General features: G+C 40.6%; 4 protein-coding genes across 6 annotated transcripts; 3 read left to right on the top strand and 1 right to left on the bottom strand.

Moving 5' to 3' along the window:
* Positions 1-1,246: 1,246 nt before the first annotated feature.
* LOC9657644 (transcription factor PIF3) lies at positions 1,247-4,158 on the bottom strand. 2 transcript variants are annotated; one of them, XM_024686199.1, is made up of 9 exons: positions 3,775-4,158; positions 3,640-3,724; positions 2,520-3,552; positions 2,372-2,470; positions 2,245-2,310; positions 2,126-2,191; positions 1,882-2,055; positions 1,515-1,763; positions 1,247-1,463 (listed from the first exon to the last, which is right to left on the bottom strand). In XM_024686199.1, the coding sequence occupies exons 2-8, from the start codon at positions 3,720-3,722 to the stop codon at positions 1,521-1,523; spliced, it is 1,764 nt and encodes a 587-aa protein (XP_024541967.1). In that variant the 5' UTR covers positions 3,723-3,724; positions 3,775-4,158; the 3' UTR covers positions 1,247-1,463; positions 1,515-1,520. The 2 variants fall into 2 exon arrangements, with proteins under 2 accessions (XP_024541967.1, XP_002981138.2); XM_002981092.2 differs by having other exon boundaries at positions 3,640-4,158.
* A 105-nt stretch (positions 4,159-4,263) lies between these two features.
* LOC9658334 (conserved oligomeric Golgi complex subunit 3) lies at positions 4,264-9,108 on the top strand. 2 transcript variants are annotated; one of them, XM_024686148.1, is made up of 27 exons: positions 4,265-4,431; positions 4,583-4,735; positions 4,800-4,920; positions 4,973-5,413; positions 5,477-5,708; positions 5,762-5,866; positions 5,919-6,008; positions 6,059-6,133; positions 6,189-6,362; positions 6,441-6,593; positions 6,644-6,706; positions 6,749-6,838; positions 6,889-6,993; positions 7,049-7,141; positions 7,188-7,276; positions 7,333-7,552; positions 7,610-7,690; positions 7,736-7,852; positions 7,903-7,935; positions 7,988-8,074; positions 8,122-8,184; positions 8,241-8,357; positions 8,411-8,503; positions 8,559-8,651; positions 8,705-8,805; positions 8,863-8,997; positions 9,053-9,108. In XM_024686148.1, the coding sequence occupies exons 5-26, from the start codon at positions 5,652-5,654 to the stop codon at positions 8,990-8,992; spliced, it is 2,229 nt and encodes a 742-aa protein (XP_024541916.1). In that variant the 5' UTR covers positions 4,265-4,431; positions 4,583-4,735; positions 4,800-4,920; positions 4,973-5,413; positions 5,477-5,651; the 3' UTR covers positions 8,993-8,997; positions 9,053-9,108. The 2 variants fall into 2 exon arrangements, with proteins under 2 accessions (XP_024541915.1, XP_024541916.1); XM_024686147.1 differs by having other exon boundaries at positions 4,264-4,431; positions 6,644-6,838.
* Positions 9,109-9,258: 150 nt separating this feature from the next.
* Positions 9,259-10,231, top strand: LOC9657645 (NAD(P)H:quinone oxidoreductase). Its single transcript, XM_002980939.2, has 3 exons — positions 9,259-9,466; positions 9,515-9,706; positions 9,796-10,231. The coding sequence occupies exons 1-3, from the start codon at positions 9,295-9,297 to the stop codon at positions 10,095-10,097; spliced, it is 666 nt and encodes a 221-aa protein (XP_002980985.2). The 5' UTR covers positions 9,259-9,294; the 3' UTR covers positions 10,098-10,231.
* Positions 10,232-12,874: 2,643 nt separating this feature from the next.
* On the top strand, positions 12,875-13,406 carry LOC9657646. Its single transcript, XM_024686025.1, has 2 exons — positions 12,875-13,296; positions 13,358-13,406. Exons 1-2 carry the CDS (start codon positions 12,875-12,877, stop codon positions 13,404-13,406), a joined length of 471 nt encoding a protein of 156 aa, XP_024541793.1.
* Positions 13,407-21,867: the final 8,461 nt, after the last annotated feature.

The raw sequence follows: 21,867 nt of genomic DNA on the forward strand, positions 1-21,867 counted from the left end.
TCGATCGTCTTGAGCTGCGTCAAGGAAGCTCAAACCAGCGCCACCTCTGTATATGCTGTTTTGATAGTCTCGCGGTGCCCAACTGGAAGCATGAGAAGAAGATGGGATGGCGTGAGCGGTGAGTGGGTTGATTGCGAGGAGGCCACCAACGAGGACGCGAAAACGATAATCCAACTTACGCTTTTTCATCCATGGGAACACTCTCGCTGCATTCATGGCAATGGCACCACCAGAGCAGCTCGCAGCCGCGAAGCATTTCGCCAAATCTTGCCACTACCCCTGCAATATATAGTGCGAGTATGGACAAGTGGGGAGACGTGTGGGATCAGGATATGGTGCAGTCGAGCCTGTTGGAGGGACTGAAGGCTCCAATCGTGCGGCTACGGACATGAATTCCCGAAATGAAAGTGGGGGACAGGGACAGGCTCAGAGCGGATGTACGAGTTTCAAAAGCATTTACAGGTGCAGAAACGTGCTGCATTTTTCAAAGAACAAGTTGAAGCTGTGGAGCCACAAAAAAGTTGGAAGTATTGGAATTGGAGCCACCCCTTCCGCCATCCAAGCAGGCCCTGGATTGATTGCATGGAGGGTCTGGCTCGTCCTTATTTCCCTCTTGCGGCTGAGCTGGACGGGGAATGGAACTCGGGGGACCGCCTCCATACTCTCTGCTTGGCGGGGAGGATTGGGACGAGTCGCCAGCAATCCCAGCGACGCACAGCTTTGAGGCGGCTAGCCTTTGACGACTTCGAGGAGATTGTCAACAAGAAGTGCATGGCTAGCGGCTTTGGCTTCTCCTCAAACAGGCGCGTCGCCCTCGTCCGTCAAGGACGCTTTGAAGAGTTAGGCCGAGCTCATGATGCGCGACGAAGCTCCGACTCGTACCACTTCGTCGAGAAAGAGAAAGGACGCTACCACTACCGCTGCTGCTGCTGCTACAAAAGATGGCGGTGGAGTCCAAGAGGAAGAAACCGAGCAATGACATCTTCACGCTGTGGGAGAACTTCAAGTACGGGAATCAGCCAGCTGCTACTCCACTTCTCTCAACTTGCAGAAGCTTCAAGAGGCCCTCGAGCTCCATATTCTCTGGGACAGAACAGTTCCACTTGCAGAGGAGGAAAGCGTGCAAAACGAACCATGATTTTACCACTTGGAACACAACTTTGGAAACCAGGTTCCCGGGATCTCTCTTCAAGCTCACTCGTCTCTTTACAGAGGTTGCCAGAAAACAAGCCACGCGGTAGAGAACTTAGACAAAACTTTGAGACGAGGTTCCAATTACCAGGTTCGACTTCGAACCTCCTGTGTTGTACAAGCCCGCTTTGTTTTACACAGGTCTCGCTAGCTAGACGTAAAGCCTCCTAACTTACCACTTTACCATTCGCTCGTACTACGTAAAGCCTCCACTTCTCTCCCATTTTACAAGTGTTAGTCTCTCGCCGAATACCCACTCTATACTCGTAAACCTGCAAGAGAAGAAGATTGACAGAGAGAAAGAGAGTCAAAGGATCACAAACCTCTTTCTATTGCATAACAACAACTCCACCCGTTTTCTGCTGCTGCTGCTGCTGCTGCTGCTGCTGTTGTTGCTGCTGTTGCTGTTGTTGCTGTTGTTGCTGCTGCTGCTGCTGCTGCTGAATTTGTTGCTGCTGCTGCTGTTGAATGTGTTGTTGTTGCTGCTGCTGCTGAATCTGCTGCCGTAGCTGCAGCTGCATCTGCTGCTGTAACATACACGCATGGTACATGTCCATTGTCATGTTTAGTGGCTGCCAAAGAAACAAGACAACACAGAACAACAAAGTCCACGTTTTATAAGAGCAAACCTTTCAACTGTGAGGTAAAAGAACGAGGAGAGAAATATGGGAACGGGCTTTGCTTGCTTACCATGGGGCCGCTGGTTAAGGGTCGCCCGACGGAGTCCATTACTCCCATTCCCATCACTCCCATCCCCATACCCATTCCCATCCCCAGCGTTGGCATCTGCGGCATTTGCAAGTGCTGCATCCCCGCCGGGATTATCATTGGTGGTAAGCTCAAGCCGGTCCTCATAGCCATCATCTGGAAGAGACGAGGAACACAAAGAGAAAGCTTGTTACGATGAGACTTTGCTGGATCCAGGTGAAAGTACCTGGAGTTGGAGCTGGAGCATCTTGAGATACTCGATCGCTTCGTCCAGCATTGATGCCTTGTCCGTCTGGTAGAGAAAGTGGTGTCTCTCAGCGGGAGAAAGCTTTGAAAAGAGCTTACCTTGTTGGAGTTTGGTATAAGTTCTTGCAAAGCTTTCATCTTCTCGTTTATCCGGTCGCGCCTTCTCTGCGATCCAGGAGAGGAAACGTTCATGCAAAAGCGTTTGAGAACAACCGAGACGACGTACCCGCTCGGAAAGATTGTGCACCTCGGCTGCCCTGCTTCGCTTGGAACTCGTCCGCGCGGGCGGGGCTTTCTTCACATCAACCGATTCTCCTTCCACGTCCTAGATCCGACACGAAAGTTCAAAACACCACCAAAGAACAACCACTTACTTCGCTTTGGCAGTCCGCAGACTCGTCCACACTCTTCACCTTCCTCTTTCCTTTGGCATTGCTTCCCTTGGCTCCGTCCGCGCTGTGACCGGATCCACCTGAGGACGAAGTTAGCGTCTGCTCGTTCCCATCAGCAGCAGTCGCACTGGAGCTCGGCTGAGAATCCTTCCCCCTTGTCCCTGCCGCCTCTTTCCTCGACGTGCAACTTATCAGCGATGGCAAGCTCGACTGGCTCACGCTCTGCTGCGCCTCCGAGCTCTGTTCTTGAGCAACTGCGCTTCTCTGCGTGGGAGCCGAGCCAATCGATCCTTCGACAACACCGTTGGACGCAGCCGCCGGTGCCACTGCTACCGCAGCATCGTTCTTCTTAAACTGCATCTGCAAATGGTTCGTGATGCTCGTACTACACTTCCCAAGCGTGTGCAAACTCGCCTTCGCGATCACGGCCGGTCGAGAAAAGTGTGAGAAGTTGAGCGACGAGTTGACTTTGTGAGCCTTGGGTGGCAGCATGGCAAGATGACGAGGCTTTTTCGCCGGATCGGCCCACTGTGACGCCCCTGCCGGATGAATCACAACACCATCTGTAGCTGAGTCCCTCGACCCTGTTCTAGCCATCGTCGGAGCTCCGCTAGAAGCCTGTTGTTGCGAATCACGGGGAGCCACCTGGGAGGACTGATCATGCAAAGCCTGAGTGCTGAAGATGTCTGAGCAATTGTTCTTATCCAGATTGTCGTCCGGATACTGCAACCAGGAGATCAATTCATCCTCTTCGTAAGCAGCAGCAGCAGCAGTAGTAGCAGCCACGGTCTCTGTCCCGACCGCGCTGATCACCACAGCATCCAAAGTTCCATCTTTTATCCTGTTGTCGCTGGATGGCTTGCTACTCGAGGGTGCCAATCGATCCTCATTGCCGTGCCTATTGTTACCCCAGATTCCTGAAGAGACCCACTGCGAATTCTTGTTTCCGCCGACTTGCATCACGCCCAAGCTCCCATCGCTCGTCCATATCAACTCGGAGAAGTCGTTCTCGCAGCTGCCATGATAGTGGAGAGTGTAAGCATTGTCAAGAACAACACACCAAAAAAAAAAAAAAAAAAAAAATTCTGGAAAGAGTACTCACAACTTTGGATTGTTCTTTGCTGCTGGCGATTCCTGAGATTTTTCTGTTGGAAATTCATCGCAGTCGGGAACACAATGATTCATGCCTGCAATCGACCGAAATTTCCAGTGAATGCAGGTGTGGGATCGATGATACCTTGCGAGGCAGCTCTGGTAGACCCAAAATCGAATCTGATCACTCTCCTGGATCCGCTGGAAGCCTCGCGCCTCCAGCCGTCAAGCCGCAAAAAACAGAAAAACCCTAGCCCCCTGACTGCGAGCTTCCTGCTCTAAGCTCCATGAATCGAGCACTCCTAGAACCATCGATCGTGGCGCGATGGATACAAGATCTCCGGCGAGGGATCGTCGGGATCAGATCGCCCCAAGAAGCGCAAGAGAGCAATTTCTCAAGTCGATTCTAGCCTCTACTCCTAGAACAGCCAAGCAATCAGCGACATCTTTCGTGATAGATCCGACGGCCAGGATGGGGCATTGCCCGCCAAGTGCGCAGATCTTTCCCGGAATGATGCTCGCAGCGGAATGGCGACTCGATGGCGCAACCTAGACCGTTTGATGTTTACCATTTATGTCATGAGATTCCCGCTCAAATTTAAGTTTTAGGGCTTTGTGGGTGAATAATATTTCACCAGCGGATCGATCGAGCGAGGCGCAGCGCCAGGTTCATCCTTGATTTCTTCCGATCTACGCTTCCTTGACGCTGGCCCTGGGATGGAAGCCATGGCGGGCAAGCATCGCCAAGGAGCGCGCGTGAGTAGACGATCGATCGAGATCATTGTTTTTTCATCCTCTCCAGGTGGGCCAATCTTTGCTAGGCCAATCTCCACAGTAATCGCGTGGATTGGATTGATCACTTTCATAGTTTGTCTCGAAAATTGATTGAGCTGATTGTTCTTCCCCTCTTTCTCGATTGATTAGTCTTTTTCCCGTTTATTTTTCACTGTCAGGTCCTCCACATGCTAAGCAGGGGCCCATACCTCTGGCCATGAAATATTGGCTGCCACTATGAAGATTTGGTTCATTGTCGGTATAAGGTAATGCCAAGCCAGTGATAAGCCTTACGTTTGCAAGTAAGCCTCCAAAGGCCGAGTCGCTGTCAGGTGGGATAATTTTTGCTTTTGCTGCCACACTTTCATTGACAAGAAAACGATATTTGTCGTGCAGCAAACTCAGAACTGGGTTGTCGAGCTTGGCTTGGTGTGCGAGACTAAAAATTTTGGTGGCAAGTGTGGAGCGAGTCTTCAACACTCCCGGGTTTTATATCGTAAACGTGCTCCGGAAATTGGTAACTTTGGCCGAACGTCGTTGATTCTCGTTTTCTTATAGGCCATCAGCAGGAGACATTTCAAAGGGCGTCTTAGTTGGACGTTGGCTGCTATCAATCACCCCAATTTGGATGCTTGCACAGGCCTATTGCTACGCTTGGCAACGAGTGCTCATTTTGTCAACGAGCGCCGTGGGTGATTCGCAAAGTTCCGTCCGCTCGGAAAAAAGCAAGGACAATGTTTTTCCGGGAGAGCTTCCAAAGTAATTATCCCCTTCTAGTACTGCATCCCTTTCTACTTGGGCTCCACCGGGAAAATCCTGCTTGCAGGTTCGAAAGTGTCGCTTTTTCTCTAACTTCGCTCCTGTTGCAGAAGATTCAAGCTGCAAGATGCTCTTACCACATATCGTGCTCACGACATTCAAGAGCTCAGGGACAAAGTGCGCAGCAGCGAGCACGAGGGGCATTGTACTGGGACTGCTCCTCGGCCACCCGTTCCTAAAATTCGTCAAAAGTGAGTGATGCCAAACTTCATTGGCTGTCATGCCTCGACGTTTCTCACTCGGGGGGCTTTCAGTTGGAACGACGAGGGAAATCCGGTGCGAAGATTGCTCCCGCGTACGCTCCACTTACTTTGGGACGTAACAATCCAAGTCGTCCTCTCAGTGGCTTAAAATCGTTTTAAGGTGATACCATTGCTATGTTTTAATTTTTGTTTGTTTTCCAGGCACCATTTTAGGGTTTTGGGAATTATGGCGTTGGCTCCCACTATCGCTCGAGCATACAACTTTGGATCTTCCTGGGAAGAGGTAAGGGCCGTCCCCTTCTGCCACTGCCCCTGATTCGAAAATTTTCCAAACAGAATGCGCCCTTGAGCGACGAGCAACATGCCGCCATAGCTGCATTGGCTCAAGTCGCATCAGATCGGCCCTTGCCTTCGCATCTTACCGGATCATCTGGAAAGGAGGTGAAGTTTAGCTGAACTACCTTTTTCTTTACTCGCTTAATCTCGATGCCAGGATGCTCCTCACATCGACGAGCAACTGGGTCATGCAGCGGCAGATTTCTACAAGTGGTACTCGGATCTAGAGTCTGCTATGAAATCTGAGGTAGATTTTGCTTGTATGCATTGTTCGTTTTCCAAACCATGCTTGTTTAGACTGAAGAAAAGTATCGCCAGTATGTGAACACTCTCACCGGCCATCTGAACACTTGTGATGGTATTCTTGAGCAGGTAAATTGTTTTCCATTTTTTCATGGGAGGTTCATAGGTGGAAATGTGTGAGCAGCTGGATGACACCTTGCTTCTTTTCGACGACTTGCAAATGCAACATCAAGCTGTGGCCACCAAAACAAAAACTCTTCATGATTCTTGTGATCGGCTGGTTTTGGAGAAAGATAGGCTTGCTGAATTCGCAAATACACTTAAAAGCAAACTCGTCTACTTTGACGAACTGGAAACCGTACGTTTGAGCTCTTTCTCTTGTTTTTTTTTATTTTTTATTTTTTTTTGCCTCTTCTCTGATCTGTTCAATTTTCAGATTGCTACACAGTTCTATTCAGCAGCCATGAGCGTAGATAATGAGCAGTTCCCTTTGCTACTCAAACGTCTGGACGACTGCATAATTTTCATAAGCAGCAATCCGCAATATGCCGACTCTGGTGTCTATCTGCTAAAATTTAAGCAGTTACAGGTGAGCCGTTTCTTTGAAATATCAGGAGATCAGCCGTAATAGTTTTTCAGTCAAGGGCAATAGGAATGATGCGCTCTCACGTCCAATCCGTGATGAAGAAAACAACAGCGCAGGTATTTGTGTTTGTATATTTTGAGGTTCTTACCGACGAACAGGTGCAAGCTGCCCTCAAAGAGGGGACTGCTTTATCCGAAGGAATCGAGACCTCTGTTCTATATGTACGCTTTAAGGCAGCAGCAAGTGAGGTGATTTTTTTTCTTCGTCCCAGCTAGGTGTTCTTCATTGTCCTTAACAGATGAAGCCTCTCATGGAAGCGCTTGAAAGCAGAACGAAACTAACGGAGTATGCGTTATTCCTTTCGGACTGTCAAACACTTTACTGTGAACAGCGCTTGCTCTTGGTTCGATCAGTGTTTGGTCAACTTGAAACACGTTATGCTGGCATTTTTGTCACAGGTGCAAGGCGTTGTACAACAACGGATTTCGGAATACTCTAAAAGAGAAGAATTACCACCTTTCACTAGATCGGGTTGCGCATACCTCATGCAGGTCTGCGTTTTGCATATTGAACGACCTGACTTGGTTTGTGCTCCAGGCTTGCCAGTTCGAGCATCAGCTCTTTGTTCACTTCTTTCCATCCTCGTCATCCGAAGCTTCAAAACTTGCTTCTCTTACTGAGCCTTTGTAAGTTCTCTGTTTCTAGCTGTTGTCGGGGAAAACATTCCGATATTTATTTGTAGATGCACCGTCCTATATGATGCATTGCGGCCTAAGTTCATACACGAGACAAGAATAGATCTCCTCTGCGAGCTAGTTGATATCTTGAAGTTTGAAGTTCTTGAGGAGCAACTTAACCGAAAGGGAGATCCTGTTGCCGGCCTCAGACCAACAATAATGCGAATCCTAGCTGATGTTCAAGAAAGGCTTACATTTAGAGTGCAAACCTACGTGCGAAACGAGGTAGGCCTTGAACTGCCGGTGAAAATATCCCCGTGCTGATAACTTTTTATCACGTAGGTTGCGAACTACTTGCCACTGGCAGAAGACCTCGACTATCCTGCAAAACTAGTGAAACAAAGTGAATCCAGCGCTTCAGAGGTTTTAAAGTTTTTTGTTTACTTTCATCTTATTCTCTGACGACAGGAAGGAGCCATATCGGAAGGAATGGACGGGCTTTACCCTCCTCTGGTGAAGACCTTAGCGTGCCTTTCAAAACTTTACCGGTGTCTTGAACCTACAATATTTACTGGGCTCGCGCAGGTAATGCTTTTCTCATTCGTGTGAGAAAATGGCAACTCAATTATCTACAGGAAGCTGTGGGAACCTGTACAGCGGCAATTCAGGCATGAATTCTACTTGATCTTAAAAAACTCATGCACTTGCTATCTCTTTCAGCGTGGCAGCAAACTCGTTGTCAAGAAGTCGTCTGAAATGGATGGTCAGCTTTTCTTGATCAAACATTTGTTAGTACTGAGAGAGCAGGTGCGTTAGATCCTTAAGTTTTGCATGACTGATCATCTTGGTTACAGATCACTCCATTCGATATTGATTTTGCCGTAACTCACAAGGAGCTTGATTTTGCACACGTTCTCGTGAGTATATTGAAAGAAACTCTTGTAGTTTTTTTCTGAAGGTGCCTGTTCATAAGGACCATTTACGCCGTATTCTCAGAGGCCAAGCATCAGTATTCGACTTGACAAGTAGAACAAGTTTGGCCCGCACATTTTCTCCTCGAGTCCTGGAAAATCAAGTGGATGCCAAAAAGGTTGTGTCCGTTTGCCTTGCTGCAGTGTTTTGCTGACGCTTTCTGTGTTACAGGAACTTGAAAAGGGCCTCAAGCTTACTTGCGAACAGTTCATCATGTCCGTAACGAAACTTACTGTCGAGCCCATGCTGTCTTTCGTGACTAAGGTGAGTTTTTCTCCAGTTGCAATTTTCGTCGATCAAGGGGGCCTATTACGAGCAGGTCACAGCCGTAAGAGTTTCTGTCTCAGCCAACAGAGCTCTCAAGGATCAGGCATTTGCAACGCCTGAAAAGGTTGCGGAAGTGATTTCTAAGGTATCCCGTCATTACATCTGAATTCTTTTCTAGATTCTTACCTTGTCTTATAGGTGGACTGTTCCCTCAAGGAGGAGCTACCAAATGTGATATCCAAGATGAACCTTTATCTGCCAAATCCATATACCCGCTCCATTCTTTTGAAGCCTATCAAGTAACCTATGCAACAAGCGTTCTCCATGCTTTGTGCTAATGAGCGTTAACTTTCCAGATCCAACGTTGTGGAGGCTTACTCTCAGGTGCTTAACATCGTCGAGGCAGAGTATAGTCAAGACGATATCAAAACTTTCCCTATCATCAGCATTACAGAACTGCAAGCTCACCTCGACTCCCTCGGCTAATTTCTGTGCGTAAGTTCTTCACAAAAATTATCGCTTCTAACTCAAGCCCTTGATGTGCAGGATCAGCTCTATGATTTTCACACGAAGTTTAATGAAAGTGAAAAGCTTTTATGTCATGCTCATGTCAGGAGAACCCGTCTTTACAAGCAAAGCGTGAGCTCTTGGGTGCTGAGAAGGATCTAGAATAGGTGAGCGAGTTTATAAAGGCGGCGGTGATATTCTAAGCTTGACCACTGGAGCGACTGGCCCTCGTCCAACAAGTAAGGCGCTCTCTTTCTTTTCCTACTATTTCAATCGAGAGAATGAGCCAAGTGGTGAGATTTGCCACGGCAGGAGCTAGGATCCCCAGCAGCAGCAAGAGATTTGCATCGACAACCACTGCTGCGGCGGCCATGGGAGGCGGAAATCTCAAGATGATCGCCGTTTCCGGGTCTCTGAGGAAGGGCTCTTTCAACAGTGGTCTCGTACGCGCAGGTAAGATCTTTGTTTTAGCTATGTTGGTAATTGTGTTGCTGCTTGTAGCACGCGAGATTGTCAAGGAGAGCTTCGAAGATGTGGAGCTAGAGCATGTGGACATTTCCCAGCTCCCTTTCCTCAACACGGACTTGGAGCAAGACGGGCAATTTCCGGGGGTCGTGGAGGATTTTCGAGCTAAAGTCCTTGGGGCGGACGCTGTGCTGTTTGCAAGCCCGGAGTACAATTACTCCATCACAGGTGGAACTTTTCTTTGCGCTCTCACAGTTTTTCTTTGTCCTCTTTCTTGATTTCTTTCCGCATTTTATGTTCTTGTTTGTTGCTTGCAGCTCCACTCAAGAACGCATTGGATTGGGCGTCGAGGAATCCAAATGCGTGGGCCGGGAAGCCAGCCGCAATCGTGAGCGCTGGGGGCGGGTTTGGAGGCGGCAGAGCCCAATATCATCTGCGACAGGTGGGAGTTTTCCTCGACCTCCATTTCATCAACAAGCCCGAGCTGTTTGTTGCGGCGTTTCAAGCGCCGCCAAAGTTCGACTCGGACGGGAATCTCGTGGATCCGGACACTAGAACCCGTCTCAAAGCCCTTCTTCTCGCCTTGCGCCAGTGGACCCTCAAACTAAAAGAATGCTAACAGCCATTAAGATAAAACTCCCGAACTGAAGATTTCTGTTTAGAGTTTAAGAAATATACCTAGAATATTCATGAATATTCTAGTATTCAATGGCTTTTAGCATTTCTTTAAAACACATACAAATAACTTCAAAATCAAGGTTTAATTCGCTTATTACTAACTAGTATTGCAGGAGATATGTAGTGGAATTAGTTAATAAAAAATGATTATTATTTTAGATATTTTTATTATCTTGATATGTTAAGCCATACTAAAAGGGTACACTACTAAACCAAATATTATATATAGTACACATTAAACAACACCAAGAATAATAATTATAAAATATATTTTGCAGGAAAATGTAGGTCACTACCCAGACCTATACAAAAGTAATAAATAATTACTAAGAAAAGTCGTTTATCAATATAAATATCTACCAAATCCTTGAATCAGCATTGATTGAATATTTAGGAAAATAAAAATTATGTGATACAAACATTTTATAGTATTGAAAGTACTCTTTTCATGAGTAGCATGAAAAGATCTAAAACATTACTACTTAATTCAAAAGTATATTCTACCCAGACTCAGAATAATAACATTAGAAGTTCTTGTGTTAAAATAGTTTATATACTATCCATACAGAAAAAAATGTATATAGTTAAATTCACTTTAAACTAAAGCAATATTTAATTAGGCAGCCAAAACTTGCTTTGTCACAAAAGAATGAATTTGGTTTATGACCAATGCAACCAAGACAACATTTTCCATCTCAGGACATGGCAACACAATGCTGGTGTTTACTTAGATACTTTGTTGTTTACAGATAATTCTATCAAAACTTGGATTTAGTAAAATATTGTACTTTTGATACATATGTTATTTTTCTGGGTTCATAACTCACTATATCCAGTTAAACAGTACTGTTGTAATAGACATGCACACACACACATAGATATATATGTATATATACATATATACATATACATGTATATATGTATACATATGTATATATATGTATGTATGTATATCTGTATATATATGTATATATATGTATATATATATCTATATATATGTATATATATATATATGTGTGTATATGTATATGTGTATATATATGTATATATGTATTTATATTTATATTTATATATACATCAGATAAAATTAATTATAATTTATATTTTATAAAATATATTTAAAATAATAAAATTTAAAGAACACCAATGTATTATTACTTAGAACCAGACTAAAGTAAAACAAATATTAATAAAAATAATAATTATTAAAATATATTTTAGATAAAAATATTAGTCTTTACTTGGATATATGAATATATTTAGATATTTCCCCTACAAACATTACTAAACAATAATATTATTGATATTACATTCAAAGTATTACTTATTTGGAAATATCAAAAATAAATTTTTTTTACTAATATACATACTAGAACTGTGTTATTTTAATTGTAATATTAAATTTATTCTTAATAATTACTTGTGAAAAGATATATTAGTAATATTAATAATTATTCATAGTTAGTAATATATTAATTACTATTTCTATATAGTTAATAGAGTGGCCACTTGCCTCCTCTTTTCCTGATTTCCTCCATGTCCTTAAAGATCATCTACGTTGAAAACTTTGGCGTTAGTTCCAACATTTCAAGGAACTGATACATTGACAAAGTAGCAAATTCCAGATTGCTCATGATCTCCTTGACGAAGAAAGCAAGCCAGAAGCCATGCAAGGAAAAATCCCGTACTTTCCTTCTCCCTTGACATTATTCTGACCCTTCTTATATGATTTCCTCTGGATGAGGATCAGATTTATGCTGAAATGGATCCACCTTTTTAACTTGAAAACTTGTTTAACTGAGGTGTTTGTAACTGTGTGTTTCTAAAACCCTCTCCCCGGCTTATTTCTGATGTGAACCTTCAGGAAAATAAAGTACATCCTTCAGATGGATAGAAACTCTTGTGTAGCTCTCCCAAAGGGATTTAAAGTTCTGCAAAGATGGTGACGTGCTCATTGCACCATTCTCTTCTGGTTAATCCATTTCCTTTGCGTGAAATTATCTCTTGAAAGCGGGAAGCTTCATCATTCAACCTCCTACATGAAATGCCCAAGACTGGAGCTACTCCTCGAGGCACCTGATCACGGACAAGCATCTAAAGCACAGATCTCTTTGCCGCATGATGGTATTGCTACACTTCAAAACCCTGAAGGGTGAGGTTCTTCATACCTTCGTCAACAGGATCTGAAAGGTAAGAGAATGCTGGTAATGCTAGGTGCGCGGTGACACAGGAAGCATGATATCCGGAGGGGGACCTAGGAATGATCTATGCCACAATTTGCCCACCCTGTTCTTCGTTATGTTCGATGCCCTCACTGCGTCTCGCGGGCTTTTTCAAAAGGAATTTACTAGTCTCTATTTTCTTTTCAGCAATGCATGACTAAGATGCCAATGAATAGCTTTGATTCTTTGCCTGTGATGAAACTATTAATTTTTCTTGCCGTCACATACATGATCATCTTCAAACGGACAAGATCGATCGATTTAAAGGCCTTCTCTCATCTCTCGTACACATAAGCAGGACCTACAGACGCGAGATCTTCAAGTATAACGCAATATTCTTAGCTCTTTCATGTGTAGCAGTGCTTTTAAAACTTTGTTAATCGATAAATAAAGTTTGATTAGTGTGAGATGACAAGGACTTCACAGCATTTATAAAGATTATAAGCAAGGATCCAAGCTTAGAGTTGGAAAAAGAAGTCTATAGAGGAGAGAAAGAATGACGAGTTTCGTCACGTTTATTCTTGTTGCTGTGATCTCCAGCGTTTGCAATGCGCAAGACTTGAGTTTCACAGCTACGACTCCCGGCCTCACCAAAGGCAAGCCGAACACCTTCATTGGAACCACTGGCGATGAGATCGCGTCGTCTCTTCTCGCATCAAAGACTCCCGCAATGCTTTGGGGCTCGGTTCCCGCGAGTGCAATCACCAACGTCTGCCAGAAGATTTCCCAGACTGGAAGGCAGGAATACACTGCCAAGATAGATGGCGACTGGGGAGGATCCGAGGACCTCAAGCTAAAGGTGACAAGTACCTTGGTTTTTTCTCATGCTGACGACTGGAAAGATGGTCGCAACCGGTGGCTCCAGATTCATCCGGGACACAGTTCGTGTTCACAGACAACTATGGCCGCAAGAGTGCTGTAAGTTTAGCGAGCTCCATGTGATTATCTTGCAGTAACAAAATTCACTGCTGCTTACCAGATTGTTTGCCCAAGTAACGCTGGAGGAAGTGGCTGTGGCGTGTACATGACTGGCAGTGACGTGGACAGTATCTACAACAAGCGCTTGGAACTCGTCTGTTCCTCGCAAACGCTTCCAGCGATCAGGCAGATCAGGCAGCTCGAAGATTCTTGCTTGGTGAGTGCTGGGCTTGGCGCGGCTGCTGTGCGTGAGGGCGTGCTTCCCACGCGATGCAACGGTGCAAACTTCCACGGGCGAGACGAAGACGATGAGCCAGCTCCAAATCGGTGACAAGGTATCCATACTGATCACCGCTTCCACCAAACTTTTTTCTCTGGTCCTGTCGTGAAGGTTGGGACGCTCAAGAACGGGAGGCTCGACTTCAGTGAAATCTACGCTTTCGGGCACCGAGACAGAAGAGTGACTTCGTCAACCTGGAACTATCCCACTCAAAGACCCTTGAGCTCTCGCGCCTGCATTTCCTGCCAACGCTGCTCAAAGCTGGCCACATTACAAAGGTGTCGTTGTAATGTGCTGCCGGGCCCCCATCAAGTGAGAGAGAAATGAGAGAACTTGTTAGCTCGCAAAGGATGTTGTAGCCACCAGCAGCAGAGAAGATATGTGGTGATTGAGGCCATTCTCAAAAAACTTAAATATTCCTGATCTCATCACCACTCTTGTCAGGTCACATTTTTTTCTATGGCCCACTCTAGTGCTGACTGATTCTTGGAGAACTGATTAAGGAATGAGCATCCCGATGCTGCTGCTAGATCAAGATCTAAGTGCCTTGTCTGGATCACACTAGCCCCGTTTTGTCTAAAGCTGAACATGTGACTGGCTTTCTAACATTGCAAATAGGAGTTTATATTGCTTATTTTTTTCCCTAAGAACAGAGACATGGCCTCCATCTCCACAAGAGAGGCTCAAGGAATTCTATCAGCTCACTGTCTTAACTGAGGAATAATATAAATAAAATAGTATAAATAATTTTAAAATAAATATGATAATATTATTATAAAATTATATAAATAATAGATTACTTATGAAGTTAATTTTATAAAGACTGAAACTACAAAATCCCAAAGAAATTGCAGCTTAGGGCAGTAAATTATCTTATAATAATGTCCACAATCTACTTTTTAATATTATTATTATTAATTTTTTTTAAGGTCTTGCAATGTCAACCTAGTGACATTATTATTATAACATGTTTAAAGATCACTAGCACTCAACTAGACACAATCACCTCAAAGGACAAGAGCCTATTTGTATGACTTTGTAGGATTTCAGTTCTAAGGGTTCATTAGAATTGGTAAGAAATACACAATTTATTATTTTCAGTAAAACTATTAAAACCAATAATTTTTATTTATGTTTTTTAAATTTATTTTACATCCCTAGATTACGAATTAATGTATTCTGATGGAATTAGAGACTGACAATCCAATACATGCTTTTGAAGCCTTCTGCTTATTTATATTTCTCCACCTTGCTTTAATTTATAACATTAAAATATAATTGAACTGATTATTAAATTCTATGCTTGAATATTTATTATTTACGTACTATAGACTGTAATAATATTTTTAATTGGAATTATATAACACCAAGCGGGCTAAAGGTGGATACACCTAAAATATGCTTGTATATTCTGGGATATTCTACCATTTATTGTTATCAAGAATAATCTTGTACTTATAATTTATAATTATTAAGCATTTTATTGTATATTCTAGTTTATTATACTATTTACAGGTTATTATATAGTAAGAAAAAGTTTTTTCTTAAAACTTATAAATGTGTTTATAATTATAGATTTCAATTGGATTAATAAATAATAAGAACTACTATTAAGCAAGAAAAGCATTGCTAGTAGCAATTATTATTTCTTACTTTAAAGTAATATTACACAATGCTTTAAAGTTTGCATATATGTCAATTATCCTTAATAAAACCATACCAATAGTTTTACATTTTACAACTCATGAGTTATAATATAAGATGTTATAACTAGCTTATAAAATAAATATTTAAGAAAGACTTGTGTTTGATAATTACTCTAATAGTTTAATAATTAGATAAAATATACTAAACTTGGATTTTAATTAAATTTAGGCACTGTGAGTGCATGAAATATGGAAATGGAATACAGAAATTTACATATCAATTAGCCCAAAAACCTAATATAGGAGCGAGTGGTCTAAATTAAAACTAATCCAATAACTACTAAATTCCCACTATACTAATGTTAGTATATAGCATTATAGCTGTAAATTTAGACTTCACACCATCCCCTATTCTTAGAATGATGGAAAGTTAGAATTCTCTAGTCGATGGGCCGAGGTCTAGAAGAACATTAGGAGGAGGCATCAATAAATTTATAAATGGTGTTATTTGTTCTAGATCCTTTTGTATGAAGTGTTTTAGCTGTTGCATATACACAAGTTTTGAAGGATCAACTTATTGAATGTCATACTGAACCTTATAAACTTACGGTCTAATTTGCTACAACACTTGATATGGTCCCTTCCCTTGAGCAAAGAGCCCCTTAGAAAAATTACATATCATAAGATTAGGAAAATGGGCTAACACAAAATCATCTATTTTATACTTAAAATGGACGATAATGAGAATTATAGCACCATTGTCATCCCACTTATATGAGTTCTTAGTGTTTGGCAGACTTTACTTAAATTAGTGGAAGAATGCTCATTAAATACTGGCAGCTTGTGGCAATTGCGAAAGCAAACTCAACTCCGTTGGTAGTATCGGATCATGATCATATAAGAATTTATATGGTGAAGCATCAACAAAACTTTGCACATCTATGATATATGCATATCAAAGAGACGGTAAATAATTATCTGAATTCGAATGTTAAAAGTTCATGTACTTCGCAATTATCCCTTTGAAGGTCTAAACTACTTGTTCCACTAAACCCTTTGACTATGAATGATAAACACCTGTGAAAGTATGGTGTATCTTTAATTTAGATGTTAAAATGCAAAATGCCTTAGCTATAAATGCAAGATCATTATTCAAAAGAATTCACACCAGATAGAAATGCTGAAATACTACTTGATTGAGAAGTATTCAATAGTAGTTGCAGATGCACTAGCAAAAGCATTAACTTCCACCCAATGAGTCAAGTAGTTAAAAATAATAATGACATATTTATTGCTAGTAGTCGACTGTGGAAAAGATCCTATCAAATTAAATGCCACTAACTTAAATGGATGGGATATTACAATTGACTTTAACTGTCTTTCCACAACATAAGGGGGAGTATTATAAATTTGGCACCAAACACAACTACACATATACTAAATAATATTATGTTGCATCTTTGGCCAATAGAAAAACTTGTATAGCTTCTTAATCATATGATAATTTCTATATGTTTACATAGAATAGGAAAATCATAGTAGACATAGAAAAAGTGTGGAATAAAGATTAAAGGTACCATTAGCTGTAAATGATAATTAGAATTATCTCCACAAAATAAAGAAAATTATCTTTAAAGGGATATTAAAACTGTAAATGTCTAAATAGCAAGTCATCAACAAGTGATGTAACAAATGATATAAAATTTTCAAACCCATCATAAAGCCTTTGGATCCATTATTTAAAATTTTGAGCCTCACAAACTTTATCAATAGAAGGTAAATCTTGCTTTGCACCTTGTATATACTGAACATCAAGTACAACAACTGCCAACAACATGGAATCCTTGTCCAAAAAATCCATAAATTCTAAAATAACAAGTTTGTCAGAAACATGAGAAGAGAGTGAAGAAGGAAGAGGAACTTGAGAAAGGGCATCAATATCAACCATAGAACTCCCCTAGTGATGAATAACATCAAAATTATATATCTGAAATTTTAAAACCCACCAAGCAATATATTCAACCAAGTTTTACTTCAATAGTGAAATAACTATAGTATGATCGCCTTTTAAATATTTAAGAACTATGTAGATATGCATGAAATTTCTCAAAACCCCAAACTACTACTAAACCCTCATTCTATATGATGGAGTAGTTCACTTTCGTTGGTTGTAATGTACAATTGATATATGCAATGGGATAGCACTGACTAAACATACTTGAGCTCTCTTGCATCGACACACCTCCAAGATTAATATAATAAGCATCCACGTGCGAAATAAAAGGTTGAGTGTAATTAAGATATGTTAAAACTAGAGGAATCGTCAATAGCTCTTTGAGATCCATAAATGTTTGCTCACAATCTATACACTAGATGAAAGATGATATTGACAACTTCAATATTACTTACAACAGTGTAATATGATATAAAAGATGATCTATATTTGATTGCAAAAAATTAGTTTAAAGCTAAAGCAATCAAAGTCTGTGTTTATGTCCAAGGACACCACTTATCTTAGGTACTATGCAACACTTTTTAGGCAAGGTTGTGAGATATAAATTTCTAAGCCTCAAAGTGGAGCTAGAAGTGAAGCTAAAGGTTTACCAAAGTGTTGGTGATGGAATCCTCCTCACATGGGAAGCTTTGTTTCCAACCCTCCATTATTGACCTTGAAGAAGCTCACAAGAAGAATCACCTCCTTAAGAAGTCATCAAAACTGATAAACTTGAAGCAAGGTCATGCACAACACCATTATTTCAAACTCCCAATCCTTGGCAAGAATCACCTTACAAGTCTTGGGGATGAGGAGAGTCTCCATCACCTTGCTAAAGCTCACCACTGTTTATGGAGCATGCCTCCAAACCTCTGAAAAGAGAACTGTGGAGTAATGAAGGATAAGTCTAAGCAACAAGCCAAGGACTCAAATACTTAGATCTCCTTCCTCCACCATTTGATCTTCCTAAAATTCTGAATCTCTATAATCAGATTCAACTTCTCACTGACGTGATCTTGAAATAAATGCATCAACTAGGAGAATCAGTTGCTTGAACTTATATTAGACTTCACTTGCTTAAACCATGAAACTTGAGTAGATAGATCTCGTAGCCCAACTGTTATATCTTTGTGAAATCTTGTAAGCGCAATCTCCCTAGTGTCTTCTAGCTTTTCACTATAGTGATTTTCAATCAAATGGCACATAAAGTAGCTGCAATTGACAAATTCTTGCCCCAAACCTTAGTTTGCCCCATCAGAAAAGATGTGTCACCCAGAACCATTCATTTGGTGGTGTTTACATCCATTCCCAAGCACCTGCTTCCACAAGAAAAACTAGATCTATGCTTCTTTCTTAACTTTTTTTAGACCATTTTGCCCTCCTCTTTTTTCCAATTGTAGAACACAAGCTGCTACAGTAGTAATCATTCTAGTCCACACTTGTGATGCCACCACCTTTGGTCCTTCATGTTTATCTTTGAAGATTCTATTGTACCTAGCTTTCCAAACCTCCCACAATGTAATACCTTGTAGCAAGTTTACTAACTCCAAGGATACTCCTTTTGTGTCTGTTCTAGTTGTGTTGAGTTAGTCAAACCATAGTACCCTTTTTGTGTTGAGGACTATTTCTAAGAGTCTATTTTATTTCACATTCCCAACAATTTCACCCCATACTAGCACTTCATATGTGAGGCACATTTGTCTTTGGGAATGCTGTTGTAGCAACTAACATGTGTTTCTTCACGCATCTTATGCACTCTCACATTCCCAAAGTATGTGCCTTTGTGTTTCCTTTGCCCCACATTTATCACATGATTGGTCTTGGAAATGTATATTTTGTTTGGATGGCATAACCAACCACATTGTCTTCGTTGGCCATATTCCTTTCCACAACCCTTTTAATGTAGTCTATTGTATCATATCTTGTATATTGGCATGTTTCATTCTTGTTATAAGTAATGAATCATTACTCGGCTGAATAAGTCATCTTCCCAATTTTGTCTCATATGCAAATAATTCTTCCTTCTTTTTCCTTTGTTAATTCCATTCCACTAGATCCTAAACCAACTTGCATAATTTTTGTTGTCTAAACCTACAGCTTAGTTATGAAACCTTCTATTATTGTTAGATCCATCATTGCCATTTTCTTATCCATCCTTATTACCCAGATCAGTTTTGCTTTTGACATGTTTGGTCTTATACTTTCTTCAAGAACCTTGAATGGTAGCCATTGGCTAGTTCAGCCAACATTGAAACTAACATATTTAGCCTGATCTTGAGTTGCCATATATATATATATATCACTTTTATCTATCATATTGGTGTCATTTGTTTGACTTCCTTAATGCTTTGGTTGCAATACTTTTGTGTTGCATTGGCTTTTGCAAAGGTTCTCATTTTAACACTATACATATCTTAACATGCTTTGTCTATTCCTCTATCTTTTGTTTCTCCCAAGCATTTCCCTTTATATTGGAATAGTTTATTGAGAAAGATTGGTTGTTTGTCTAGCTCATAATTGTTTGTAGGTTTTCTCTTTTTCGTCATCCCCTTGAATTCTTTCCATAATCTTAAAAGTTTTTTTGAGAAAGTATTCGATTTTGGCATCTTTAAAGTGCAGTTAGTGAAGAGTCAGCTTTCATTTTTTCCCCAATTCTACTTTATGTGCTTTAGTCTATTAGGGATAACTTTTAATAGTTGGTGGCACAATAGTAATTTCCATAGCTGATTTCTAGGCATGTTCATGTGATGAAAGATTTTAAATAACAAAGCCTTGCATTGCTCTTCTATATCAATTATATTTATCCCTCCATCCTGCTTTGCTCTTATGACCAAGCTTCACCCAATATTTGCACCTCCTCTTGAGACTATTGTTTGCCCCTTCCATATATATGTTTTGATTAGCTTATTTATATCCTTCAAAGTTTTTTTTTTCTAAATTCTATGATGTTGCCAAAAATCATATTGCCCCTAGTACAATGTTATTTGCCACTACACATTTTGTCAAGGACAACTTTTGTGATGCATAGACTATTAATTGATCTCTAAGTTTGTCAACTACTTTTTAATTTTGTGGGAGGGTTTTTGTAATTTTAGCCAATTTCAAACCCAAATACCTTATTGTCTCACCTTGTTTTAACCACTTGACATCCCACTCCTCTCCCCAACTTGGTAGCTCCGAATTTGGCAACCATATTCCCACCAATGTTCCCTAGTTTATTTTAGAGCATGCCGCTAAATTATAAAAATCCAAATCCTCCTTAACCTTGCTAATATTTCTCCACCCAAGAAATGGAAGTTATCAATCCAGAAAACGCCAATAAATGTGACCAACTTTATTATATGCTCAATAGTGGATATCACAACCATAATTATATCTTCACCTTTGTCCTTGAACTTGAGCAACAACAACACCAATCTCCATTGGAATAGAACTATCTCCCATAGGAAGTGAAGTTGAAGGGCTTGCAACAAGAAGTGAAAGAGATGATGTTTCATAATGTTATGCCACATAAAGATCATCATCAAGGGTGGCTGGAGCAAGTGCATGCACAAGTGTTATAAAATCTTGACAAAGTGCTAACCACAATATTCCCAACTTAATTTACTTTAACATATTTGGCTCCTTATGAAGCAAGAAACTTTAGAAACAAATGTTAAATTATATCACTGACCTAAATGGCTATTGACAAAGACAATGCAATCATTGGAAGGCATTATTATAATCATTGGCATATCCAAATATATTTTTGAAGATGTCTGAGAGAATGCTCCAATCTGCATGAGTGGTTATGCTCAAACCATTGTACCACTACAGTGCCATCTTTCAAAACATGTTAAAAACTCATGCAAATGCCGAATATCATCCTAAGAATGATATATGGCAATCATCATAAAGTGATTGAAGTAGTAGTATATATCCTCCTTAAGATTCCCACAGAAGAACTTTAGTAGGATGTGAGGATTGACAACAAAAGTAGAAGGAGCTATACCACACACCGTGAATATCACTATCAACTAGGTTTGAATGTTCCACTACAATTGCATAACATCAAGCAATTGCACTAAGAGTCAAAGGAAGAGGAGGCTATTACTTTACCATTAAGATGAACAAAAAGGATAAAGCAAAAGAGAAGAAATTTAAAATGCTATAAGAAAAAAGGAGATTTAGATGACACAAAAGCTAGATCTATACCAAAATCTTAAATTAAAACACTCCTTAAAGACAATTAAAGTTGCCTTTCAACTCTATTAATGTGAATGTATAGAATATAGAAATATATTAGCCCAAAAACCCTAGTTTATATACAAGAGTTAATGGTTCAGATTAAAACTAATTTAATAACTATCAAAATCCCACTATGCTAATGTTAGTATATGGCATTGTAGTTGTACTCTTGGACCTCTTAGCATTTATAAAAACTTGATAAAAAATTTAAGTATAATTATTATATTTTACTAAATTATAATTTAATATAATATCATTTTAACTATATTAAAAGTTAGAAAAATATTTATTCTGAATTTTCTATCAATTGTACAACCATAGTATCCAATTTTTTATTTCATTTTTTCAAACTCAAGAATTTGTTAAATATAGATCTTTGAAAATTGTATAACCAAAACATATTTTAAATGGTTGTAAGACTTGAC

This window comes from Selaginella moellendorffii, unplaced genomic scaffold (assembly GCF_000143415.4).
Source record: "Selaginella moellendorffii unplaced genomic scaffold, v1.0 SELMOscaffold_47, whole genome shotgun sequence".
Classification (NCBI taxonomy): domain Eukaryota; kingdom Viridiplantae; phylum Streptophyta; class Lycopodiopsida; order Selaginellales; family Selaginellaceae; genus Selaginella; species Selaginella moellendorffii.